This window comes from Anopheles moucheti, chromosome 2, assembly GCF_943734755.1.
Source record: "Anopheles moucheti chromosome 2, idAnoMoucSN_F20_07, whole genome shotgun sequence".
Taxonomy (NCBI): domain Eukaryota; kingdom Metazoa; phylum Arthropoda; class Insecta; order Diptera; family Culicidae; genus Anopheles; species Anopheles moucheti.
In genome coordinates this window covers 55,850,173-55,876,661 of record NC_069140.1, presented here as the reverse complement: position 1 = coordinate 55,876,661, position 26,489 = coordinate 55,850,173, and the positions used below count along the sequence as shown (strand labels likewise).

At 42.6% G+C, this 26,489-nt stretch overlaps 5 protein-coding genes across 5 annotated transcripts in view; 2 read left to right on the top strand and 3 right to left on the bottom strand.

Moving 5' to 3' along the window:
- Positions 1 to 10,419, bottom strand: part of LOC128307427 (CCR4-NOT transcription complex subunit 6-like) — a 101,974-nt gene extending 91,555 nt beyond the window's left edge. The window contains exons 1-4 of the mRNA XM_053045263.1: positions 10,335 to 10,419; positions 9,087 to 9,279; positions 8,600 to 8,969; positions 8,358 to 8,533 (exon numbers count right to left, since the gene is read on the bottom strand). Coding sequence (XP_052901223.1) covers positions 8,358 to 8,533; positions 8,600 to 8,904 — 481 coding nt within the window. The 5' untranslated portion in view covers positions 8,905 to 8,969; positions 9,087 to 9,279; positions 10,335 to 10,419. The remainder of the gene's footprint in view (positions 1 to 8,357; positions 8,534 to 8,599; positions 8,970 to 9,086; positions 9,280 to 10,334) is intronic.
- Positions 10,420 to 10,880: 461 nt separating this feature from the next.
- On the top strand, positions 10,881 to 12,839 carry LOC128304151 (vesicular integral-membrane protein VIP36). The gene is made up of 3 exons (XM_053041303.1): positions 10,881 to 11,071; positions 11,190 to 11,305; positions 11,378 to 12,839. The coding sequence occupies exons 1-3, from the start codon at positions 10,927 to 10,929 to the stop codon at positions 12,110 to 12,112; spliced, it is 996 nt and encodes a 331-aa protein (XP_052897263.1). The 5' UTR covers positions 10,881 to 10,926; the 3' UTR covers positions 12,113 to 12,839.
- Positions 12,840 to 12,921: 82 nt separating this feature from the next.
- Positions 12,922 to 15,275, bottom strand: LOC128304143 (DNA replication licensing factor Mcm5). Its single transcript, XM_053041290.1, has 2 exons — positions 15,095 to 15,275; positions 12,922 to 15,023 (listed from the first exon to the last, which is right to left on the bottom strand). Exons 1-2 carry the CDS (start codon positions 15,247 to 15,249, stop codon positions 12,977 to 12,979), a joined length of 2,202 nt encoding a protein of 733 aa, XP_052897250.1. The 5' UTR covers positions 15,250 to 15,275; the 3' UTR covers positions 12,922 to 12,976.
- A 501-nt stretch (positions 15,276 to 15,776) lies between these two features.
- LOC128297049 (wolframin) lies at positions 15,777 to 19,209 on the top strand. The gene is made up of 3 exons (XM_053032603.1): positions 15,777 to 15,859; positions 15,967 to 18,178; positions 18,242 to 19,209. Exons 1-3 carry the CDS (start codon positions 15,781 to 15,783, stop codon positions 18,693 to 18,695), a joined length of 2,745 nt encoding a protein of 914 aa, XP_052888563.1. The 5' UTR covers positions 15,777 to 15,780; the 3' UTR covers positions 18,696 to 19,209.
- Positions 19,210 to 21,234: 2,025 nt separating this feature from the next.
- Positions 21,235 to 23,774, bottom strand: LOC128309371 (IQ domain-containing protein N). Its single transcript, XM_053045740.1, has one exon. It carries the CDS (start codon positions 23,325 to 23,327, stop codon positions 22,986 to 22,988), a length of 342 nt encoding a protein of 113 aa, XP_052901700.1. The 5' UTR covers positions 23,328 to 23,774; the 3' UTR covers positions 21,235 to 22,985.
- Between the last annotated feature and the right edge of the window lie 2,715 nt (positions 23,775 to 26,489).

The window sequence follows — 26,489 nt, the reverse complement described above, 5'->3', positions numbered from 1 at the left end:
TGTAATAATGGTGAAGAATGAAGGATCACCTTCAGCTACCTTCAAGTTGCTCAACAACCACACGACAGACGATTGGGAGAAAAACTAATGTAAACTGCTGATTTACACAGTTTTCAATATTTTTTAAACGTTTTCCTACTGGTTGACACTGTAATCTTTTGAATTTTTTTTCTACTGCTTCTTTCTATTTATTAACTGTATTTTCTCTGGCGCTAGAATCCAATCCAAAAGAAAGTTATTAAATATCTCCATCATTGAACCTTTTGAGACAGTAAGCAGGATTTAAATCGCTTGCTACGTCAAATATTTATAAAGATGGAAATTCCTTAAACAGAAGCCATGGGAATAGTCATCGTTACGCGAAAATTAATCCGCATTTGACATTGTTTCCAGACAGAAAAGTAACCCAAATATCGACTCAAATTCAGCAGAGTAGTGTACGAGAGATTAAAAACAAAATTATTTTTAATGCTTACCAAATCCGGAACCTTTTTTTCACTTTGGTTTCAGTTTTTTTTTCGGTAATGGTCTCTGTACTACAGTCACTACATGACGAACTGTTAGTAGATCGAGGCGGAATAGCGCAACATATCACCTACCTGGAATAAAGAGAAATGAGAAAGAAAACGCAGAATGAAAAATTATGAACTCAATGAAATTCAACCCACATAGCAAAAAAAAAACCGGTGACACAAGAAAGCTGGAAACGAATGGCGCAAATTATTTAATTGATTTTGCAATTTCATTCTTTGGTTACACTTTCGAATCGGAAAAAAGTATGCCTTTCGGTGGTAAGTTTTTCCTGCCGTGGCTACCGTGCAACAAAACCCGTCGAGCCGCTAGCAAGCAAATTTGAAAATCCGTGACGGAAGCCACCATTTACCGGCGACACAACACAACACTCCTCCCCTTCTGCGTAATCTGCACCGGACGCGAATCGATTATATTGAATATTTGCTCGGCTCGGCGAGAAGCAGGTTGGAAAAGTGATTGATGATTGTTGTGCCATAACCAACACAAGCACAGCAAAATAAAAGAAGCTAAGCTAAAATGGTCCATTGCGTTCATTACAAATAAAAAACAACACCAGCAGCATCCCAAATATATGTATTTCCTTCTTCCTGGACAGCTCTGGGAGGGGTAGTGCAGCAAAAATCAATTTCATCTCAACCCACCCTAAAGCCACCATCATAACGCTGCAAAGCACGCTTTCTACTGCACCATCCCTTTCACAACGCTCACAAGTCAGCTGAACAGGGGGTTTGAAAAATCAATAAAATCATCTGTTCCGGTAATTTAGGAATTAAAGTATCGACCACCCGCCCAGACCTCACACTCTGTGTGCTTTTCTTTACGAAATGCCATCCAGCAAATGACACACCCAGTGGCCACACGTTTGTACTAAGTTTGAGAAAAATCACACTTAATTACTCGTCACCTAAATATTGTGCTTTGAAGGATTAAAGTATTCTTGTAGCATCCCATATTCTAAGCTTTCGATTGTGATTGCGGTTATCGCCGTAATAAATCCATCCATCTTGGTATCTAACCCATTAACACTAAGCACAACAATTTGCTGATCACGTTGCGATCGTTTGCCAAAAAATGTAAATGCTACCGACAAGTCGGCATGTGCCGGCTGAGTTCATCAGCTGAACATGTACACTACACTATATCTCCACAAGAGAAAGTAAAGGTAGCCATACTTTTACGTTTACGCTAATGTTGGCTAGAAGTACAATTCAAAATGACTTTTAAATTAAATTAAATGATGAAATGTATTCAAACGTGCCGCTAATCAAGCGTACATGATCATTAATCCATTACATAGCGATCAGGTTAGGAGATCATGTAAATTATTAATCCAAAATATTATTAAAGCCCACTTACTTAAAACAACGCATTAACTTGTTTGGAGCACATAACTTTTCCATTTTCATGCATTTTCATTCACATATTCGCTATTTACACAATTGGATGATTAAGTTTCTGCATTGAGCTAAATGCTATTCGAGTTTCTAATCATTCTTTTAAACAAATGGGAAATCGCGTCACAATAATAACAATAATAAATATCTTACATATGAACTTAAATTTTAGAAAAAAAACAACGTAACAGATCATAACATACATAATTTAATCTTAATTCAATCATATCTTAATACTTTGATATTGCGACAATGAGCCGTCTTACGTATAAAAAATAAAAAAAAAACATAATACGTTAATTATTTTAAAAAAGAATAAAATAAAATACAGATTTAGACACTTTTTAAAAAATATTGATGGAAAAAAAGAGTTTAATTAATTTTTCAAGTTTTCAAACTTTAAAACTCACCTTCCCTTGCCATGGGCTACCAAATTGATCAAATTTTATCTAATGAACAAGAAAAAATACCATTTTTGGACATTTATGTAAATGGTGTTTCTCTTTTTCCCTATTATATATAGACAAGGCGCCGTAGCTTTAGATAGTGCACGGATTTGCACTTTCGCGCGAAACTTTCTTTACCATGACCCGTAGACCCGTGGCGCTACGTGTCGCTTCGTACACTGGACACGGTGGGTGCTTGTCGGTGGGGCCGACTCAAAACTGGAAATGTTCGTGGTTTAATGCAGCACAGCGCACCCAGCACCACCATCCGGGTTGTATAGATACGCGAATGGTTGAATATAGCGAGACCACAACAAACTCTACAGTCTGGCTGGGGCCAACGTGCAGTTTCACTTTCATTTCTACGCCGGCGGAGTGAGTCGAAATTTAATATCCTAGACGGAAAGCTAAACCTGGCACGTATTCGAGTTTTTTTCTCTCTCGCTTACTAGGCAAATGGCAAACCGATTGTTAAAACAAAAACAAAAATAAATTATATGCTCATACATTCAATACTAAACAGACCTGTTTGTTAAAAGATGGTTGTTTTTTTTAATAAGCCCTTCTCATATGATTTTCAGTCGGTGTGTTTTGCATAAAATTATAACCTGATGCAATAGTGAAGGAATGTTTTGACCTGTCTTTATTGCAATGCAATACTCTGTTAAGTCTGGTTAGCGTATTTTGTCCGAATGGGATTTTGTTTCTGTCCTGTTTCAACATGTAATAGAAATTGATTAACAAATAATTACAGTTTATAAAAATTCAGCGTATTAAAATTTAAAAAACAGTTCTTTCCTTCATTTATCACAGCCTTGAACCTGCAAGGATAGCAATTAGTTGCAATACAATGATCAAGTGATGCGATTTTTATGATCTGCTATGATCTGATTTTTATGAAGCAATACAAAAATGTATTGTAGATCTATATACAATCTTCTAGAGCGAGATGTAGAGACACGTACGTACTTCATAACAACTACCTTGCATCAACGAAACTGGTCATTAGCTATAAAAGCATATCGAACGAATCAATATTACGTTTCCAACCAATTTTCTGACACATACATACTTGTTGTCAAAATGGATGTATGTTATATTTTTTGTATTTGGAATTTTCTAAATCATCCTGATGGAAGGTTAAATTCAATGTACTAGTCTTTGTACAAACATAATAGCCAAGCTATCATTTTTAGTAATAGTACAAACCGAAGATTGAAAGTGAAGATGCAATAGGCCTCCACCACTTAGCAAACCAAAGCATATACTTTTGGACATCATAATCTTCACAAACTGCCCGTTGCCATTACCACTGCCCAACTAGAAACGGAAGTATGGTCTCATAATTTTAGGCTCTCCCGTACCAATAAAGAACCACCCATGGTTATGTTTATTGTGTCTCAATAACAACGTTTTGCCATACAGACGGGGAGGCTCTCGTTACGATTAAAATGCCGGTTAAATCACGAACACATCGTTCCGCAACTATGTCTGTCTCATCCAAGGTCCCAAAAGACACTTTCGTCCTCCGTCTTGTGATGCGGGTTGAAAATTAAACATCGCAACTACTTATTATGTTTCATCGACGGTACGTTTGGGCAACACGATCTGATGAACAGAGTCGTAACTGAATATTACATGGACACGCAGACCGAGACATCGTTCGATTAGTCTTCGGTTCATGTAGAATGTTAAAAAAATAACAGATTCTTTCGCCTCTGTTAATATAAAACACAGCTTCATGAGAATGACAATTTACTTCCTAAACGCATAACGAGTCACTTTGATTCTAAAAACTTACTTCACTCGACTCCCTAATATCGTTCAATCGTTTGTTACACCCGTCTACAGTAGGGGATGAATGAGAACAAAAAAAACTAAATTTACAACACATTTTTAAACTCAATTTAAAACACTTTCTTACATTCTGGGTCAGTCTGTTTTGTTCGGGTAGCTAATATTGTATTCAAAATAGTGTCTTAAATTGTTAATCTATCTTATCATCGCGGGAAGCGGACCGCTTGTGCCATAACATGTTTTATATCGAGCTTCATATAGCATACGTTGCTGTCTAGCCGATTGCCTAACAGTGAAGGTGCGTCGATTGTCCCCAGCATCAAACCCGCAACGAAGCAGGTTTGGACATTTCTTCGTCTAGTTCCTAAGATCTCTAGACCCTGCGAGTTGGCAGCGCGAAGTAAGGCGTCAGGCTGTTTTTATCATGCCAATTAACCGGACGAATCGCATATCAAGTAAACTTTCTTAAAACAGCCTCGATTCTACGGATACAGTTGTCTGTTTATGGACAGCGAAATGTTGATCGGTACTCTAGTACCGGTCTAATTAACCCACAGAGCAAAGATTTTAAACACAGTGGATCGTCAAAATCCGTTGTCATTTTTCATATCATTCCCAGAGTTCTATTCGCGTGTCCTATTACGTTCTCATATATCCTATACGTCCTCCAGGGGCGGTCAGTGGTGTATTAGTAGCAGCGATTGTCTTTACACGACAGGGCCGGTCCAAAATCACATCCGTACCAGTCCCCAGTAGCAAGGACTTGACTATATAAGGCTACGTGGAAAAATTAAGTCTAATAAACCAGAATTGGCAGGCACATGACTCCAAGAAGAAAGAGATTACGTCTTCATATTATATTCCAAAATCTAACTTCCAATCTTTCGATTCCGATGCTACCGATACAGGACATATTTTTAAAATACCATTGTAGTGGAAAAACTTGTTTTTATGAAAAATAACAAAATTTCAGTCACGCGTATTAGTACTCCAAAGAAGTGCATTAAGTGAAAATAAAAACTTCCATAAGGAAATTCATAAAATCGAATTACAATTCTTTGATTATTTTGTTGAATCAACTAAAGCGCAAATTAAAATGAAATTCTATTTCAATATTTTTAAACCAAAATATTTGCATGTTATAAATTACTACTACGTCAAATGTATGCTTTTAAAGTAGACGCTTTTATTGGCTCAATTGGCCCCCCATGCGATAAATTATACCAATGTAAATAAGCATACCCAGACATCAGCACAGACAATGCACATCGAAGATTGCACATCGACCAGTGGTTTATCGGAACGATGCGATAGAATGAATGATTGGTTCACAAAGGAATAACATTCGCGTAACTGGCAAGCCACATCAACAGCGTTGCCTTAATTGGTACACATACTATACCTACATTCATACATGTGGAGTCTTTCGAATTCCAATTGATTCTATGCTATGAACCAGCGTCAAACATTTTGGTTAACAATTCTGTATAATCCCTTTCAGCAAAACAATACTAGCAAAAGCCAATTCGATATTTGAGTAAAAGAACAATCGTTTTTAGCACGTATACCTAATAATCACGGACATGAAATCAAATGATTGTAATACATAAAAGCATAATAGTACATAAGTACATCAGTAAAAACTTTCAACTGCACATTTTGTATATTTGTTCAACACGTAACTCATATTTTGTTAACATCTCATTACATTTATGATTTATGATAAAATGAAGAATGTCATGAAACAGGTCCTTAATAATGCTTATCAGTGTACTAACTTCCCTTCATGATAATCTCTATCGGTAAGCATACCATATAAAGGCTCTAGCGATGAGTTAATGTCCGTTAGCAATACACTTCCTAATGTTATTTAACTACAATGTTATTTAAAATAGCGCTTGAAACATTCCTGGACCATAACAAAACATTCGAATTGGGATTATTCGAATTAGTTGGTATTCACCGCTTCAAATATGAGTTAATGGAAGAAAGCAAACGAACTTGCTTAATATGCTTTATATCCTCAACTGTTATATATTCAACGTTAACTCGCGGCCCGTTTGTTTCCTAGTTAAATGGAATACTTCGAACCGATACACTTTGTTTATCGAATATTTTTAAGGGCTTGAGATTTATTTTATTCATGACGAACGACCAAGCCAGGGCCTTAAGATGCTCTGTAAAATTTACACGCACCCTTACATTTTAAAAATGTTCGTCAACTGTTTCTGTTTTTCTATTTTCCATGATTATCCCTTCAATTGTCCTTGAGTCCAGATGAGACTCTTTACACCTTAATGGCATTGGCTGGCACATACTGATAAGGGTTAACATCAATTTTATCAAATTTTTCACCAAACTGCGCTGAATGCGCAAAACTTCTTTTATTGTGCGAGTTTGTTAAAATTTAGAGTCTTGCTCAATTCAATCTTGGCCTTGTTATGTTAAACTCTTGTTTTTTTTTTATCTTAGTGTTCGCAAGTATGTTAAAACCCCGAATGCACTGATAAAAAATGTTCTGGTGCTGTGAACGTGTCTCATACTGAACAAAGACCGAACGTGTTTCACTTTCGCTGTTGTTGATAAACATTGTAATCGGATTGTATCACAAAACTTCATTAAAATTTCTTTTGTGAATACCAATAACACAAACCGCATTAATTGTCATTCAAAACCCATTTGAACTAACTTAACGAAATGTTGAAACGAGTAAATCGCAAAATACAGAATAAAATCTCAATATGAATTTGAGATATTTCAGAGCAGCTTCGTTCATGTTAATCATGCGTTATAGATTATTAAGTATGAATTGGAGTCTAAAGCGTTGTATTCATACAAATCAATCCCAAAACCGATTCACCCATTTGGTAGATTTTTACGCTTCGCAACTTACAAAAAATCAATCTATAGATTAAGCGCCGCATTACCCAAATTTGAGATGTTGCTCTATGGAATTCGCCTTGAACGTTTTTGACACGACGCTGAACGTGTTAAACATTCACAATAGCAACAAGTTGACATAGCGATTTATTACCAAATCTTGCCTGCCTTAACTGTCTCATTAGATTTTACTAACTTAGATTAGAGTAATTTTACTATGTAGCGGGGTATTCAGAACTTGCTACCTATCATGGAGCGACTGGCACCTGTTTCACCAGCCCCTTTGTCCATAATAACCTTCATAGCAAAGTGCATTTACGATTTCATATTACTGTAACGCCTTCCTATTATTTCCTCGTCAAAGGTACAGCTTTCTATTGGTTTACTTCTCCGGTAACAATCGGCGAACTTTCATAGAAGCCTGAATCGTTCAAGTTTGTTTTAGGCGATGAACAAAAACCGTTGATTTCTGTGGTGAGCTTTTAATTATTATTGACCTTTTTCTACAATCACCATCAACAATCTACCAACCATGTCTTATTTCATGTTTCGATCCAGCACGTGAATTTCTATCGTACGCTTGGTTTCCGCGTAACACGTAACGCGTAACGCGTCAAGAAGTGCAGAAATGGCCGAGTTTCTTGCAAATTATGAATGTCTTCAGTTATCGTGAAGATACTTGCGGTCACTTCGTCACATTCACACTTCCATATTTACTACAGTATCTAACACACTATGGCGGTCCTCATATTCAGGCACAATCTGGCAAGTCAGTAGCAAATTATAAGGAAACAACACCACAAAGCATTCATATTGCCCATATTGTTTTTGGAAAACTGCTATGATGGATCCGCTACCTAGTACACCAAAACGATTTCAACAAGTCTAGCAGTAGGATGATTTTCGACAAGAACAAAAAAGAATCATATCTTGATGAAGGTTAAAGGTTGGAAGGTTGGTTGGTGGTTGGAAGTTATGAAGGTTGGATGCACCGAGAAGTTTGAGTACACGGCACAGTTCACTTGCGTAGCCGTATAACCGGGCCGATATAGCTAGTTCTAACAAAATTAATAAGTAGCTAATCCTTGGTGAAGGTCGATGCCACATCAATATCGTGCATAATTATTCCTTTGTTTATTTTTCATTCCATACGTTTGTAGATCAATGGAGTGCAGAAGTGATTTCGAAAATGCCCAGACTCAAAATTGCAGAAAATTTTAACATATTGCACAAATAATATTGTTTGTACTATCACCCAGTAGTGGTTTAATGCCCAAGTAGAAAAGGGCATGCCACATTGACTTACCTGACAGATTGTCCAACATGTACATCAGCAATTTGGACGTCCCGTTCGGTTCGTTGTAGATCGAAAGCACATCCTTGCCGAGCGGATTTCCGTGAATTCCAAGCACATGCAGGTTGAACAGCTTACCAAGCTCGTACGGAAGCACTCGCAGGTAATTATTGTTCAACAGTAATTCCCTAAAAGAGATAATATGAAGGATCAGTATGACAACTTCCAGTTAGCTGTTGATCTAGTACACTTACCGTAGTTGTATCAGCTCACCCAGCTCAGCCGGCAAGCTGCGCAGCTTGTTTGCGGACAGATCGAGCGTCCGGAGGTTGGCCAGCTGACCGATCTGGTGCGGCAAGCGAGTCAGACAGTTATCGTTTAGGAAGAGTGCCGTAAGGTGCTCGAACTTCCAGAGCGTCGGGCTAAGATTGCGCACACTGCCCGTTATCTCGATGCCATGCCAACACGTCTTCTTCCCGGCGGCAATGTCTTCGGCGGTCAGAAATGTTTGCTGCCTCCGGGGGTTGTTGCTTTCGTACTTGTCTTTATTGCGTGACATCCTGACGCCCTGTCCGCTTCTTCTTCTCCGGCAGTTGCTTCTGATGTACTGGCAGATGATGTTTCCTACGGTAAAAACATCACAGAAAGTAAAGTTATTAGTATTCGAGAAAAAAAATCACAAAACAGTAAGTAAGGCAAAGAGTTTACAATACGGCAAAACAGTTTATAGCTGCTGCTCACCTGCATCTACTTCCGGGAGAACTCGTGGGAAGTAGTTATGCTCTGATACGCTTTTAAAATATCGTTTCACACTCGAAATATACTATTTCTTTCGTTATTTCAATTTTGTAACTTTTTGTTCAACTACACACACACACCGCACATAAACACATAGCACACACGCGCGCGCACAAACAATTGCGAAATTTAGACACTTCGATACATAAAGAGAGTGACAGAGAGAAGAGAAGGCAAAATATTATCACTGTAATTGCACATGCACTCCCTACAAATCTAATGAAACGCACTTCTAAATTTTCAATTTTTCCACTATACTCCTGCATTCAAGCTGTACACAAAGAAAACTAGCTTCCAGTGAAACACAACTATTCACCTGCGACCAAAACCTAATGCGCGTTCATACACACGTCTGAACCGTACACAAAAGCACCGTGGGAAAGAAAAACTGTTCTCACAAACAACACCACATTTCCCTCGGGAAGAAGAAACGCGCGCGCGATAATGCAATGATATGATAAATTTGTAATGTAGTACTTCCTAAAAGCGCAACACATATTTCTTCGCAGCACCACAATTCAGTACTATTGATAGCACGCATTCAATACAACAAACGGTACGCCGTGAAGCGCAATGTAATCGCGCGGAAGGAACGCAACCCGGAGGACCTCTGACCCCCTTGTGTCCTTCCGCTGTCGTAAACGCATGCACATCACGCGCCTCCAGCTTTCCCACTTCCTCAGCATCGTAGAACAACGGCTGAACGGAGCTAACAATGGCCAACCTGCCAACCTTCAGCACTTTTCGTCGTCTCAAGTCGTTGGTGGAATAACAGTGGTAAAGATGCGACTGTGGGAAAATTGTTTATACTGAAGCGTTGCGATCTGTCCCTTTTGATTTCCGTCTAACCTCCCTTCGTACGCGCAACACAGCGAAGCAGTGCGAAATGGCATACAATTTTTAGCAAAGTAATACACCGTGTCCCTACCACAGCAACAGCCAGCCAGGACGGGCGTATGTAAGGCAAGGGCGATGACCGGAAGATCCAAAATGAGAATGATCTCAGAAGCGCTTTTTCCAGCGGCCGCAAGCCTACCTCCGCTGGCTTGATTGAGGCTCTGGAAAGAGGCTCTCAAGATTGCTCCTAATTTTCCTCACCCGCTTGCCCTATAACTACGCACACGCACTACACAAACCCGTTCCTATCAGTTACGTCGCACGCGTAAATAACATTGAGCAGCAACACCCTACCCGTCCGGTATTTCGATACGAAAAGAACGAGACCGAAAACTCAGGCGTCGGATTTCTTTTCGCAAATTTTAGTCGGGAAATTTACAACACACGAAAATGTACAGTAAAGATTTGCGTATAAAAATGACATTGGTTCTAAGATGGCAGCTGTCAAAACTGCTACCCTCACCGTTTCGATCAGCTTCTCACTTTTTCCCATGGTCGAGCGGTTTCGTCTCACTTGTCGAGTGGTTTTCGAGAAACGGTCAAGGTGTACACATACCGATTGCGGCTTGTCATCCCGTGTCGGTGTTTTGTTGTTTAGCGAGTCGCCTTATCATCGTTTCGTGAGCGTATAAAACGGTGAATTAAGCACGAAATCGGATTATTTCGACGGCTTCGCGATTGAGAATCAAGTCCCCGTCAGCGCGGACAAAGGTAAATATACTACATTGGACATCCGCGGAGGACCATCGACGAAACACATCTTCCTGGGGTCCTTCTAGAAGGCTAGAATCGCCAAATAAATAGCCATTGCTAATCCTGGTTCTACTATACTCGAAAGGCCACATATATTCCATTCATCTCGAGTACCACCGAACAAAACATACAGATGGACGTAAAGATTAGCGCCAACAGTAGAACAGCATGCATTGCTCATGGGTTCCTGCTGCTGCTTCTAGTTCGACACAGCACGCAACAGGGCGATTTCAATGATTACATGAAACGAGAGCATTCCCTTTTTAAACCGTATCAAGGTAAGGTCTTCATCCGGCACGTTTTCTTTGTTTCGTTAATCTTCACACGACGACGAAGTTGATAAGTGTCCAACAAGCACATCATCACGCACGCTATGTTTTTGTTATCTGCTTCCAGGATCGGGCATGACAATACCGTACTGGGATTTCATAGGCACCACATTTGTCACGAACTCCTACGTCCGGCTGACGCCAGATCTGCAATCGAAGAATGGAGCAATTTGGAATCATGTGGTGAGTGAATTTGTATTACGCAAACGAGACGAAGCTGTTTACCCTTCGATACGCTAATCTTCACATTCACAGCCTTGCACATCGATTAATTGGGAAATGCAGGTGAACTTCAAGGTGCACGGTAAAGGTAAAGATCTTTACGGTGACGGCTTTGCGTTCTGGTACGCTCGCGATCGACTTCAATCGGGCGCAGTATTCGGCAGCAAGGACAATTTTATGGGTTTGGCCATCATTCTGGATACGTACAGTAATCACAATGGTCCCCATAATCATCAACACCCGTACATTAGCGCCATGGTGAACAATGGTAGTCTGTCGTATGATCACGATCGTGATGGTACACACACACAGGTGGCAGGCTGTGAAGCAAAGTTCCGAAACGTGGAGTTCGACACGCAGATCAGCATACGGTATGAAAACGACGTACTGACCGTATTTACCGATTTGGAGAACAAGGCGACATGGAAGGAATGTTTCCGGGTGGAAGGTATTAAACTGCCCACCGGATACTTTTTCGGTGCATCAGCCACAACCGGTGATTTATCCGATAACCACGATATTATTTCGATCAAGTTTTACGAACTAGAAGCACCGTCACTACTTGCGGAAGATCGTCGTCAGATCGTTCCTTCGGCGGCCAGCTTTGAAGCACCGCGCGAACATAAAGACGACCCAAAACCGGGCATGTCGAATGTAAAAATATTCTTCCTGATTCTTCTATCGATGCTGATTGTCGTGGTACTAGTAGTGATCGGAATTATGTTTTACCAGAAACATCAAGAGAACGCTCGCAAGCGATTCTACTAAATGGTGAACCTTTCGCTTCGTGGTTCTATATACCGAGTATGGTTCGAATCTAATCCCTTCTCGAAAACCAACCGTAACTGAATCACACGGTACAAGTGATGAATACGCAACAAGTACCAAACGAATAGGGATTTTTAGCGAAATCCTTGTACACACATCTCAATAGAACGATACAACTTGTGAGGAATTAATTTACAAAAAACGGACTAGCAGAAATGGACCATCGTTAGTTAGGAAGCGCTTGCATGTAACAAAAACGAACAAACATAACTATCCTAAAGCACTACTCCCATTACTACTCTTCATCACCATGACTGCAAGGGAAGGCATATCTCTTCTGTTGTAAATCTTTTTTTTTCGCCACCCAACAATGGTCATTCATGGAATATGCTACAAGCCAATCTTTAGGTTAATCTCGCACGGATAAATTGCAACATACGAACAAATTCCCAGACGCTGTAAGGAATAACCTTCTTCGTAATCGTAAACCTTCCATGGGTGGACAGCATCAGGTATAGTGGATTTCATTAGGTCCCGGTTGAATTGGATGTACGAATTACATGGTGGATTTCAGTTTATATATGATATTTAGCCTGTGTTCCTACTAAAGCACAGAATTTGTGGTTTTATGGGTAAGGAAGTGTGTGTAGATGAAAATTGTCCATTGCGATAAATCGAATGACGAATACAGTATGAGTGAAAGACAAAATCCTAGTACCATTCCTAATGCATTCTCTTTTTTCAAACAGCTCAAGCTTTTTATTTTATTGTAATAGTTATAAAAAAGGTAAAAGAATAGATTTGCAATAGTTCTATTGGTACAAAACACACTTAAAGAAAAAATGGAAACTTGCCACTCAATTCTCAAGATAATCGATACAACATCTTCCGCTGCAAACGATGCTGCAACTCCCCGCGGCGTATCAAAGTGTGGATCACCTTTCGTACTGCCGCTTCCGAGTACTTTTGGCGCGCAAAGTCCTGAATAATGCTTTGCTCAGACACCTGCGAACCGATGGCAAATCGACGCTTCAGCTGCTTCTCGATGCGATTCAAAATTTCGGTATCCTCCTCACTAGTAAATCCTTCCGCACCGGCAAGCGAGCCACTGCTGGCGGCAGTCATCGTCGATACGGCAAAGAGCCGCAACGCTTCGCTTACATGCGTCTCGGTGGCAAAGGGTTGCAGCTGCATCTTAGCCAAAGATTCCGAGATGCGTATGATGGCCTCCAATTGACGCACCGTGATCGGAATCGACAGACGCTTGTCTGTTGCTCGTTCATGCTCGCCGACACCGGCACGCAGTCGCACATACTGACTCTTGAGCTTCTCCGCCGCTGCTTCATTCAGCCGAGGACCACAGTGCGTGCGACAGTAGTGAATGTACTTCTTCAGCATAGCCAACGGAATCTCACCCTCCTTCGGTTCTGCGGTTGCCTTCGATGCATTCATGTGAACGCTCATGACATGTTTTGCCAGCGTGATATCACGACGCTGATCGTGCTCGTCCTTCACGATGAAGATCATGTCAAATCGAGACAAAATAGTGGGCATAAAATCGATATTCTCATCACCCTTTGTGTCATCCCAACGACCGAAAATAGAATTTGCAGCTGCCAGGACCGAGCAGCGTGAGTTCAGCGTGGTCGTAATTCCTGCCTTTGCGATCGAAATTGTTTGCTGCTCCATCGCTTCGTGAATGGCGACACGATCATCTTCCTTCATTTTGTCGAACTCATCGATACAAACGACACCGCCGTCGGCTAGCACCATTGCGCCACCCTCCATGATAAAGTTGCGTGTAGCCGGATCGCGTATGACCGAGGCAGTTAAACCAGCCGCACTGGAGCCCTTGCCCGAAGTATACACCGCGATCGGTGCAACTTTTTCGACGAACTTTAGCAATTGCGATTTGGCCGTACCTGGATCGCCCAGCAGAAGAATGTTAATGTCCCCACGACGTGTCAATCCGTCTGGCATTCGTTTGCGAGATCCTCCAAACAGCATACACGTGATCGCTTTCTTAATATCCTGCGAACCGAAAATACTCGGCGCCAAGCTGTCCGCCAGGGTGTCATAAACGTTGGGATTTGCAGCCAGCTTCCGGAACGTCGACTCTTCCTCCGTTGTGATGTTGTTGAAGCGCGAGATAGCTCCCATACCCTCCGTGTCCACCCTTATGCCTATCACGCGCATGTACGGAGCGCGTACACCGATAATAGCTTTTTCTCGACCATCACGCTTACCCTGTCGAGCGATTTTACGGATCGAAAATATGCCATGAATCAACACTCGGTTACCCGGTACAACGCGCTCGCACAGGCTGCGATCACAGAATAGCTGCATATGACGAGGGATTTCTCCCTGCGGTATAAAATCAGGCAACTCCTGAAGCTTCAACACCTGAAAATCAACGCAACGACATTTGTCTGGCATGATAAAGTACGGATCGAGCGGGCACTTCGGCCGACCCGCCTGTTCGGTGTTGCATTTCCTGGGTAGTTGGTATCCTTCCAAGCCCGGATTAACAGGCAAATTGGGGATGACATTGTTGCAGGTACGACACTGGATCGAAATGCGAGTGGCTTTCGCCTTGATGCCGGAGGCTGCAATAATGATTCCGGCAACCTTCACAAGCTTAGACACACAATCTGACTTCAAATCACGGATGTTGGTGGGATTCGCACCAGAACCGAGCAGCACCTGAATATCGTGCACCACCTCCTCGCCCTCAGGTCTGGGAGACGTGATCTCGTCAGCCACTTCCCTAGCAGCTTCTTCGAATATTTGCAGATGTTCGGTTGGCTGCTTATACAGTTTATCGGCTAGCGATTCATCAAACCCAGCCAGATCCTCGATCTCTACCTCCAGATAGTAGCGTCCCAACAGGTAGTTACGTTTCAATGTATCTCTGCAATGCATAACAATTACGGATGAGCTTCTTAAGCCTTACAGCATACAGACCTCAGAAAGGATACCTACCGGTATTTGTACGAGAAATTAGCTTCACAAAACGTTCGGATAAACTCGCGGTATTGTTTCTTCACCAGTTGCAGATTGATTTGGTTCGCGTTCTGCTGCTGATCACCGTCGAAGTTATCCGAGAAGAAAACACCAACATCATCAAATCCGTCCATGTTTCGAAGCTTATGGGTTTAGATCTGATAAAATATAACAATTTCGTTTGATAATAACCACAACTGGCAACGGAGAACCAACAATTACACTTTGATGAGAATGAAGCCACACAATTTGCGCGCGCAATTCGTTGACATTCGGAACGTCAAACGAATTGCTCGTGCTCCGTCTAATTGTGTTGCGCTCTCGCTCTTCCAACTCGTCCTAACTATGGGCAACACAGCTAGAAAACTTTTTTGACCACACGGGCAGCAGCAGCGTTGAAAAACGACAACAAAATTGACAAATAATCAAACTAATCCCACACGCATATCACAACATAACTAGAAATCAACAATACAACCGTAAAATAAAAAAAACCTTTTGGAGGTTGCTTGTGCAAAAGCTGCAGTGCTCAAAAGAAACGCTACAATTCGTTTATTCAACAATTCCATACAGACATACTGTTCTGCTTTGCTCACCAGCTGTTTCGGTTATCCTACATTTGGTGGTAAATTTCCGGCTCCGCCTACATCCGGCAGTTGCAAACAATGGCCAGCTGGGCAAATCGGCCTCCTATCGAAAGCAACGGTGGTCCGTCCTCGTCGCGCAAGAAATGGAACCTTGAAGGTAAGATTGTATCGAACCGCTTGATGATCTCACCATCGTCCGGCTTTTTCCTTTTTTGCTGGCCTTGAAACTCACGTCATTTTGGTCTCTGGTTGCTATGTTTTTAGATAAAAAATCGTTGCGGAATCTAAAATACCACTTTGCCGAAGATGGCTGCTCGGAAGTTCAGTTTACATTGGCCAAACAGTTGTTGGAAGAAAATGCTGAAACGGATCCAGCACACAACCACGCACAAGGCGTACACTGGTTGCTACGCGCCGCTCAGCAAGGACATGAAGCATCGATCGAACTGTTACGAGAATGCTATGAAACTGGCCGCGGCATTACAGAGGCAAACGAGGAAGACGTTCGAACCATTTTGGCTATGAGTCCGGGGGAGCGGTCTGCACGCCGCGCTGCACAAGAACTGTTTGCAAGCCTTTCGAACGGTGAAGAATACGTTACAGCCGCACAGCTGGAGAAGCGTATGCGTGAAATTTATAAAATGGATAAAAAGCGTAACCGAACCCAACCAGACGGTGCCGAGGCGGAAGGAAGCATGGAGCACAGTTTGGGTGGTGGTCCATCCGATGGTGGAAGATCTCATGATGGCGATTCATCCATTGGTAGCCCCAATGGTGGCTCCCATCGGTTAAATCGTAGCTCCACCGTGAACCACATTTCGGAAGCGCACCTCTTGGCAGCCGCTGTCAATTACTCGAACGGACATCTACCAGCTGTGAGTAATGCGCTAATGCTGTCGGTACCGGATCCACACAGTTTGAACCACGTGCCGTGTTTTCATCGTCCGTTTTTCCATCCCTTCATGTTTTTCCAACTACTGTACCATCGGTTCGTATCGCTGTTGTCCACGTTTCCCGGTTCGAACGGTGGCAGCTGGATGCAGCTGTGCCTTATCCTTATCACTTACTGGTACTTTGCGAGCGATAATCTCGTATCTTTTTTGCCGGTCGGTGGATACTATTTAAGCCTCGCCGTAATGGTACTGTGCAGCTTTCGAATGCTCAAATCCAAGCATGACTTCATCGACTTTCGCATGTGGTCTGGACTATTTCTGCGGTACGGCGACGAGCATCTTAATACGGACGATTCGGAAAACCAATACCTACGCAACAACCTCAAACCGTACTTCTATTTCTTTGCGGCTTTCTTTATCAACATGGTGCTGCAGCCGAATATTAACGACCAGTGGCTACCGTTTTCCGAGATTACCGTGCTCGCCTTTGCACTTACCTTCCTGACGATGTTTGCCTTCATTTACACTTCGAGCAACTCCTTTCCGGACTATTTGATCCTTTTCTCGTTCGGATTGAACGTGCTTGCCAAGTACCCGTACGAAATGGATGACGTCGTCACGACTGGTTGGAGATTTTTGGATCTGAAAGTACCAGGCTTTTCCACGTTCGTCATCGGGAATGGAATTGAGTTTTGTTTGAATTGCCGCGCGATGCTCTATCTCATGATTCCGGGTTTTCTGATGTACATTGCGCGGCGTAACGACTGGCGGGGCATCTACCAGTATCTTATCCCTCACTGCGTAACACTCGCGTGGTTGCAGATCTGCATCATTAGCTCCCAGTCAGCTACAATGTTTGGATTGGTGAGAGGCGCACTCGGACTGTCGGGATTGCTATTGTTCCTTCCGCTCTTCGGCATCGTAACACTGCTTATTCCGGTATTCGCCGTCATCGAGTGGCTCTCGCTGACGGATTCTACTGTGCGGCTCTGGTCATCGGTTGCGGCTGCTATGACGGCAATAGCCATCTCCGGATACATGGCTAGCTCACGGCGAACGGAAAGATACATAACGTTTCTGCAGATCGCGATTTGCGTAATCGGGACCGTTTTTCTTACGCTGCCCCATATGATGTCCAACTTTGAGACGATTAGTATGAATGAAAATCGCCTGTTCGAATCGACTGCATCTGACTCGCTCGGCGATCACCGTGACCAAACAAGTGGCCGTGATGCACTGCCGTCTAGTCTGAGCTGGGATCTGTACTACAAGTTCTGTCACCAGCCAGCCTGGGATACCGAGAATAAAGTGAAAACGCAACTTCGCTGCACCAACTTGGATGGTACATTCGTCCGCTGGGAAGGAACGGTGGTGGATATGGCTATCTCGAGTCGACGGAACCTCCGAGCACAACTGATCGAAGGATATCTGCCAAAGTTTCTAGCTGATCGTATCAACTGTATCTATGGCGAACCTATCGAACCGGATTGCGGCAATTTGAATGGATCGGTGGAGGGTGAATGTGAAAATTTAAAACATTTCATGCAACGACAGCGCACATGTCATCTTAACAAATGGAACACGTGAGTAAAAGTGTGCACTTTTTAGCGTCGACGAATTACCATTTAACCAATCTTTTTTTTCAGCTACGAATATGAACTGAAGATACGAATGTCAAATGGACTCCTAACGAAGCCTGTGGAAGTCATACTGAAAGCACAACACGCTTTCGGCAACTTCACTCAAAGCCTTAACTATTCCGATCGCGTATGGTTTGTGGGTGTGTTGAGGGACTCTGCCCAACCTGGACAACCCTCCACCGGCACCACTGATCAAACGCATTGGGACACAGTAAGTGGTGGATTTAGTTTGAACCTGGGAGGACCTACAGGCAGCTTCGGTGTGAACACTATGCGTTTGGGGCGCAAGAACCCATTGATCGAGCTTCATTCGATTGGCTGCCGACAGTGCCGTAATCCTGATCTGTCGACTGTCCATCTCAACGAGGGTCTAAAGGTAAATGGTCGAATGCGGGATCTACTGCGCGGTGTAAAGTATTTGCTGAACGTTATATTCAACCCACTGGTGATCTTCAAGTAAGCACCCGTGCTGGCTCCCCATTAGACGTATTACTTCGTAATCGATGCTGGTCATACTCCGTGTTACTCGCTAGTCTTCTGTTGGCAAAAGCTAATATTCTCGGTTCGCAGTTTGGACCTAAGGGTAAAATTAAAATTTTCTGCATTATGTATTCGATTATTCAAGGTTTAATTGATCAAAATCTTTTCAAATGAGCATTGGCTAACGATGACGACAACTGTTTGTTCTTTCCTTCATGTTTACAGAACAATTTTACGTTAATAATAATACAAGTTCACACTTTCTTTTGAATTTATGAATTAACTCTAGCACCTAATTAATTAATAAATCATATACGAGTTGTTGAATCAATTGCCGTTATATAAATGGCCAGCTTCTTGCAAAGAAATATTTTTCGTTAATGTTTTAACTACTCTTTAAGTGGACAATAATATTACCTAGTTATAAAACGCTAGGACGAACAAAAGCTACTACACTTATATAAAGTTGTTTAAACTAAGAGATGCAAGATAAATAAAAATATATAGATACAAGTACGAATTATCGAAACATTATCGGATGTGTCAGATATAGCTGATCTTACTTATTAAGCCGTAGGATTTCTATAGAACCGCACTCGATCGTGCGCTATTGTCTGCCAATCCATTATCCCGGCCTTTTTGGCGGATTCATCAACGCAATCACTCTAACTCAATTTGGGCCTACTACGCATCCTCTGTCCATGAGGGCAACCTAAAAGGACTTTACGGGGGATGTGGTTCCAGTGTCATTCTCATGGCGTGACCAGCCCATCAGAGCCTGGTGAGTCTAATGATCTGTACGACAGTAAGTTCACTACACAGCTTACAGAACTCATCATTGTAGCGACATCTCCATTGTCCTTCCACACATACCAAAAATCCTTCTCAGTATCTTTATCTCGAACGCGGCGAAGAGGGTTTCGTCAGTTTTGGACCATGTCCATGTCAGCTGATCAGGCGTCTGTAGAATATATTTTGTTCCTTCTAGCAGACAGAGTGTCAAACAATAGTTCAAGCTCTGGTTACCCGACAACCAACGTGACCATAAATTGCAGCATAATCACTCTTCTATTGGATTGTGATTCTATGCATTTCCTTATCTTCAATAGCATCGTCGTTCCTCCCAACTATCCAGACCTTCAACACCACTGAAGGCCCCCAACGTTTGGTTGAACTGAGAAAAAATCGAAAATTTAAAAGACACGATCGTCTCTTATTTTATTTACGTCATTCGTAGATTAGCGATATGCGATGTGATTTTTCAATTACAGCAGACCTAACCCATCTTCTATTTTTTTAAATCAACGGAATTCATGTTATACGCATATTATATTATATATTATACTATCGATGGTTGTTCAGCAAAGAAAATCAGCATTGTAAAGTAAAAAAAGACATTAACACGTCAATCGGTTTATCGATCAATTCGGTACCGACTGTTTCGTGGTTTCATCTCTTTTCATACCCGAATACGGACAGAACGTTGCGAGGCAACGAGTACAGGGAAACGATTTTTCTTTCCCACTCAGCCCGATTTAGCGATGAAAGAATTATTGGAGAGAGGTACCATTTTTAAATCAGGAAGGATACGGTATGCGCAAATATTCGATCTATTTTCAACACAGATCTGGTACGAATCGGCACTTATTTGGGCAGAAATAGCGTCAATTTAAATTATGCACAAGTGAAGAACTCTATTTTTTCACGATTTTCTTTGTAACAAATTCTAAAAGAATAAACTATTCACACGAAATTCGCTTTGACAATTAAACTGTGTGTCGTGGGTGTATTCTGGTAGAAAACTATTAATCAATATTGCAAAGAAGGTGCGTGGAGGTTGTCGAAGATGAATATTACTACTACGACTACCTCCATATGCTTTTCATTCTTCGAATTCGGATTTTCCAATACCGGTACCCATCAACCAATGTTGGAGTCATGGATTTAAAGTCATTCTAAGAAACTCACATGTTAAAGTTGTAGACATTCATTGATATTCATCTCGTTCGTTGATATACTTCGTCCATGGCCGACTATGGCCGTCGCAAGTCGGTGAATTCTCCTTTCTAGCTTGCTAGAAAACATACTGATTGTTAGAAAGATACTCAGAAGAATTTTGGCGTACAAATATGAACCCACCATTGCTCTACTATCGTGCAGTATCGTCAGGCTTTTGTCCAAATCCAAAACGGTACAAAATCTCATTACGGCCATTCCCCAATCGCAGGAACTGACTGTACTACTACGTGATAAAAATAAGCCGGATGATTGGTCTAATCATAGCCAAGTTTGGTCACCACGACATTGAAGAAATTTGGACTTCTTGAGATTTACAACACTCAAGGCCAGGATAGTCAATAGTTTAACGTTGTTGTCGTTGTTCATCAGAGTCGTTGTTGTTTAAAGTAATTAATCAAATTGCATTACATTAGTACGAAACATACTTACTGCATATATCAAGTCTCAAGATATTGAAGCTTCAGATTGTTTGATAAATTTAAACCAACACAATGTTTAAAATGTATTATGATCTATTTTTTATTAACAAATTTCACATCATTGCGCAATGCTGTTGCGTAGTATAACTCATACACGGTTTGCACCCGCTTTTGCTCTATCCTCACTCGTATATATTGTCACGAAGAAACGTATTACTATATCACTATTCGAAAAAGAGAAGTAACGCACGACTAAACAAATACTTTTACTATAGTTCTCCTAGCTTGTCGCTTTACGTTATATGATACTAAGGTAGCATTCAAACCATCCAGCAGAGAATACGGATTCCACAACCCTAAACAGATCGAGGATCGAGTTTTTCATCTGGTCTGGTGGATCTGGTTCGTGTCAAAGTGCTGAACGCACTCAACACGTGTGGTTGTGGTTTGAATTTTGGGGTGGCTGCGTTGTATGTGCGTAAGCACCGCCAGGGAGCTAATTACTTTCACTTTTACCCAGCTCTGACGTACCTTCGGGAAGGCGTGCAAACCAGGGAAAGCATTCAAGAAGGCTGCGGGGAAGTTGCGTTGAAGGAAAAAGCTGTGGTCCAAATTAGACCATTTTCAAGTAGCATATGATTTCAGTCGATTTCTTTTTCTTTTGTTCTCACGAACTCTTCATCCACTGCACTGCCCTTCTTGGTACATGTATTACAATATTCAACCATTGCGAACAACATTTTGTGGACTGTTCGACTCTCCATGTCTCTCGTCTCATTAACTTTTCCATGATGCGGTACGCAGCGAACCAACTAGAACGATGATTTATGCTGTGTTATTATTCCCCCCTTCACAGAAAAAGAGGTGGAAGTTGCAAAAAATGGTACAAAAATACAAAAACAAAACATCTCTCGTCAACGTGGCATGGCAGGGGAAAGTGATGGACGATGATCATACATCGGGCGATCGACATTACGTGCGTGTTTCGATTACCTTTTACAGTGTGTATGCTTTTTTTTTAAATATTCTGATTCGGTTGCACTCACTTTGTTCGTTGATCTTCAAAGTTCATATTTACCAAAACCAAAACAAACAGCTACTAAGAGAGAATGTGTGTGAGGTTTGAACCTGAACATGAAGCTGAAATGATCGATTCATCGATCAATGCCGCTGTGGAATGCGTTACGGATATAGCAACGCAACACCACCGTAAACATCGCACCACAGTGCAGACATACACACTCGCTTCCATTGGGTCAACCTTACCAAATAGACAAGAATTTAGTGGCAAATCTTCCCAACGGACATAAAGGAAGCTCATCCAATTTTATCCCACTGTCGGGCTGTAAAAGAGGGGGGAAAACCCAGCAGACACAGCACCACATAAGTCACACAGCAGGATCTTCCGATTGCCGACGTTCATGTACAAACATGCGAATTGTTCTAAAGCAGAACGAACATATGGAACAAATTTTACCACACGAAAATTTATCTCCCGATGCGGGTGTGTACTTTTTCCGATCTTGAAAACGGAGAAAACGATCTTCATAGCAATAGCAAAAGCAGATGTGATGTGAATCTGGTTGTAATCCTTTCGCACAGTTGCGTTTTTCATTGCTGTTTGTTTTTAAAAACCTCAATTTGATACATTCCTTTACACTCTTTCATTACGTTCAAACTGTTTAAAAAAAACAACCACAGACACACACACACACAAAGCCGATCGGACACACGCACGCACGCGCAACGCATTTTCTTCTCTTTCCGCTGGATTGCATCGATCCCTGTCCGGCAGCATTCCCCGTTTCCACAGCCAACTGCTGTTCGCCGCTCTATTTATCCTTCTTAATCGATTTCAGCTCCTTTCTCGTCTTGAATCCCCGGAAGCTGGCCTGTATCTTGGTCGCTGCCTCGGTGGCCATCTTTTGCTTCTTGCGCACCAGAAAACCGCGTACGTTTGCCTGTATCTTGGTGGCCGATTTGTCCTCCACCGTGCCGGACGATGGCGCACCGGATGCTCCAGCACCGGCACCTACGCCACCGGCCGTGTTGGAGACCGCACCCTGGCCGCGCATCTGCTTACGCACGCGATACCCGCGGAATCCGGCCTGGATTTTTGTGGCCGCATCGTCCTCCGACTGGGAGGAGTTCGGTGAGCTCGGATGAATGTGCATCGTTTTTCCGATCGTTGGTTCGAGGGACTGTTGCGCTTGAAGCTGTGCCGTTGCCGTGTGTATCGGGGAACCGGTTCCAGTGGTTTCGGAGAGTCTGGATCACTTTTCTCACCGTACTACGATCGCGTGCCCTGTCTGCACACGCATACGAGAGCGCAGGTTGCGCTGCTTGGGGGCTCTTTTTCCCGCGAACGACAAGCAGAAGGAGGAGTGGCTCGTGTGTTCTGGTTTTCCCTGGTGTTGAGTTGGGGGTTTAACTTTCACTCACGCGTCCCCGGAGGTTAAGAATTCACGCACACCGTATTTTTGCTGTATTCTTCTATTGTTCAACCAAAGCGGTCACCGCCGATATGTGAGTGGTTCTTTTTTCACAGCAGCTGGATGTATACGGTCACGCTCACAAAGCGGGACCCAGTCAAGCGGGATGCGCAGATCACCTGTGTACGTCAAGTCTAGGGAACGGTTTCTTTAAAACTGAGCGAGAGCGCGTACCGCGAATGGAATCGTGGCCGTGTTCGGATGCGTACAAACTCATCCACCGCGGTGTGTTTTGTGCGGTCGGTAACGAACAGAAAGAAACACAAGCAGCTAGGCCTTGGGGGGAAGAAAAGAGATATCGCGATAAATAGTGGGAGGCCAAGCGAGAGTGGCCACGGACAGATCTATTCCGAACACGAGAGACACCGAGCGAACATGCCGGAGAGTTGTGCCGCTGACAGATTAATGAGCTTTTTTTCGTGGGAGATGCTGTCCGTGGACAGTGGTGGTGTTATATGGAAGTGATGCAGATCGCTTTAAAAAAAGTACAATAATATACAAAATCCCCATCATTATGCTAACCCACTGAACCCAAAGAAGTATGGGACGAGGAAAAGCTAAGCATGGTTGAAAACGTTTCAAAACGAAGACCTGGTTCCATCGCTTAATTTACCGTTCGTCGCTGTATTTCATATTTTTTAACAAACAAACATAACAAACAACAACCCGCCCGCGACAACACATTCCGTCATGCGTCATGATGCAAGTAGTCAATCCCACGCGGGGCCTGGGCGTCGATCTGTGGTGTGCTGGTGCTGGATCGAATCTGAGCGATGATCGTGAGCGGTGCACCAAACGCACGGAGAGGTATTTAAATTTGTATGTAAATATTGCATGGTGGATTAGTTTAAGAGAATTTAAAACCCGTAAAACTTTGCTATTCGTGCACCACATAGCAGCATGGTTAAGATACATTTCCATTGAACAACCTTGACAGTTGAACGTTGATGAACGTTTTATCTTCGCTTTCAGTGCTGTGCACCTAATGCTAATCATCCCGCTGTGCCTAGAAGGTCAGAAGCCGATAGTTTTGATGGTTGGCTTAAGGTACACCCCAGATGGTACCGTTTTCGAGGCAACCCCGATCACATGCATAGAGTGAGGAGTTCATGGGCACATTTAGACACTGTTTCACGCAGCTCTGCGCGTTGTCTATTCTTTTTTCCTCTATGCATTTGCATTCAGATGTAGCGCCAGCGGTTCACAAAGCAACATCCCGCAGGAGAAGACGGGAAAATTCAATCGTTTGGGAAAACTACTGCCATGTAGCGAGAAGCGAGAGCGAAAAAGTGTGAGAGAGCGAGAGAAGGTGTAGTTAAACATATGCAACAAACATCAAGCTTCAGACGGTAGACGACGGTAGACGCCATGACGCGGGAAGCTATGCATACAGCAACAACAACCAGTGGTACCATGATGCTCGATCCACACAGCATCGGATGGTTCTCCTATGACTGCACGCTGTAACGTGCGTTCGATACCTTCCTTCCGTACCGCAACTGTTTGCACTGGTTCCTGCGATGCACAAATCAATAGAACCCGTTGAGTGTCGAAAGATGATGATCATTTTGTTACTAGTTCGTTTCGTTTCGTTTCGTGACATCATCATCCCACTGGGGAACACACACACACACACAAACACAAAACGTAACAAACAATTCACAAAACAATCCAACAAAACTGACCAAAAAGAAACACAACCACACACACATTTACATCGGCGTGATTGACCATTGTTGGTCAGGGTCAGGCATCGGTGTGTGCGACGTTTCGATGGTGTCCAATAAATGTGTAGGCTTTTGGTGTGTTTCTACTTTTGGCGAGTGTATTTTTTTTTTGTGTACTGCAATGCTCAATGATTGATTAACGAGTTAACTCTATTTATGGTATGGCTCGTCTGTAGTTTCCCGTGCACAACATAACCACATTGTTTAACAGCTTTTAGGTGTGAATGTTTAAGCCACCCCAAAAAAAACAGTAAATGTGTTGTAAAGCTATTGTAAAATAGGTTCATAACATTGTGTAGTTAATTAACTTATGTTCATTGTGCCCGTTGAATTGATGAAATCCCATCGAGAATATTGGGCTTTCAGAGGGGAAATTTTATACAGCTCGCAGTAGGCGGCTAAAATGACAAGATTGACTGTTTATTGCTTTTTTTTTTCAAGCAAACGTTCAAACAGCACTTATCATTTTCATTCATTCGATGCAATTCCGCCGGACATCTCCGCCGTCCCATCTCTTACAAACCACTGGCATCGAGTGGCAGTTCCGGTGAGCCACGTGCATTGCAGTTGGAAACGAAAAATCAAACTCAGCGCCCTCTCTCAGCAACAGTGAGCAGAAGGAAAGTATATGCATTCCATTCGTCATCCGAGTGGTCAGCTGAGCTTCACTGCATATTCAATCATTTACATTCTTCCCTTCCATTGCAGTTGCTGCTACAATCACAACGTTCCCGCGGTCAGTGTGCAATGTGTGGGAAATGGGAATTGGTCGCTTTTGTTACACCTTAAATCCATTCCGTACGAAACCGTCTGTTACCGGTCCGGTGCTGAAGTAAGCTTTTCATCTCCAATTGGAACTAAACCCCAGCGCACAAGACGTAAATGTACGCCATTGCGCGAGAGGTGTGCCGATGGTCCGATTCTTAAGTGATACTGATTAGAGCGGACGGACTTTATTTTTGTTCCATCCGTGCCTTTATTGGCTGGTACGTACGCCCGCTCCCCGAGTACGTTCTATTGGAAGGCAATGTCGCCGCACGTTGGTGGCGTTGAAAGCTGATGCTGAAATGATGCCGTAGCGTCGTCACCCGGTTCGTCGTCAATGATCGGTTGACCT

Excerpts from the sequence above, each read along its gene's own strand:
- LOC128297049 (XM_053032603.1), top strand. The coding sequence starts at position 15,781 with ATGGCCAGCTGGGCAAATCGGCCTCCTATCGAAAGCAACGGTGGTCCG. Across the intron at positions 15,860-15,966 it reads CAAGAAATGGAACCTTGAAG|ATAAAAAATCGTTGCGGAAT; the intron begins GTAAGATTGTAT and ends CTATGTTTTTAG. Across the intron at positions 18,179-18,241 it reads CATCTTAACAAATGGAACAC|CTACGAATATGAACTGAAGA; the intron begins GTGAGTAAAAGT and ends CTTTTTTTTCAG.
- LOC128304151 (XM_053041303.1), top strand. The coding sequence starts at position 10,927 with ATGGACGTAAAGATTAGCGCCAACAGTAGAACAGCATGCATTGCTCAT. Across the intron at positions 11,072-11,189 it reads CCTTTTTAAACCGTATCAAG|GATCGGGCATGACAATACCG; the intron begins GTAAGGTCTTCA and ends ATCTGCTTCCAG. Across the intron at positions 11,306-11,377 it reads GAGCAATTTGGAATCATGTG|CCTTGCACATCGATTAATTG; the intron begins GTGAGTGAATTT and ends TCACATTCACAG.
- LOC128304143 (XM_053041290.1), bottom strand. The coding sequence starts at position 15,249 with ATGGACGGATTTGATGATGTTGGTGTTTTCTTCTCGGATAACTTCGAC. Across the intron at positions 15,024-15,094 it reads AATTTCTCGTACAAATACCG|AGATACATTGAAACGTAACT; the intron begins GTAGGTATCCTT and ends TATGCATTGCAG.
- LOC128309371 (XM_053045740.1), bottom strand. The coding sequence starts at position 23,327 with ATGCACATTCATCCGAGCTCACCGAACTCCTCCCAGTCGGAGGACGAT.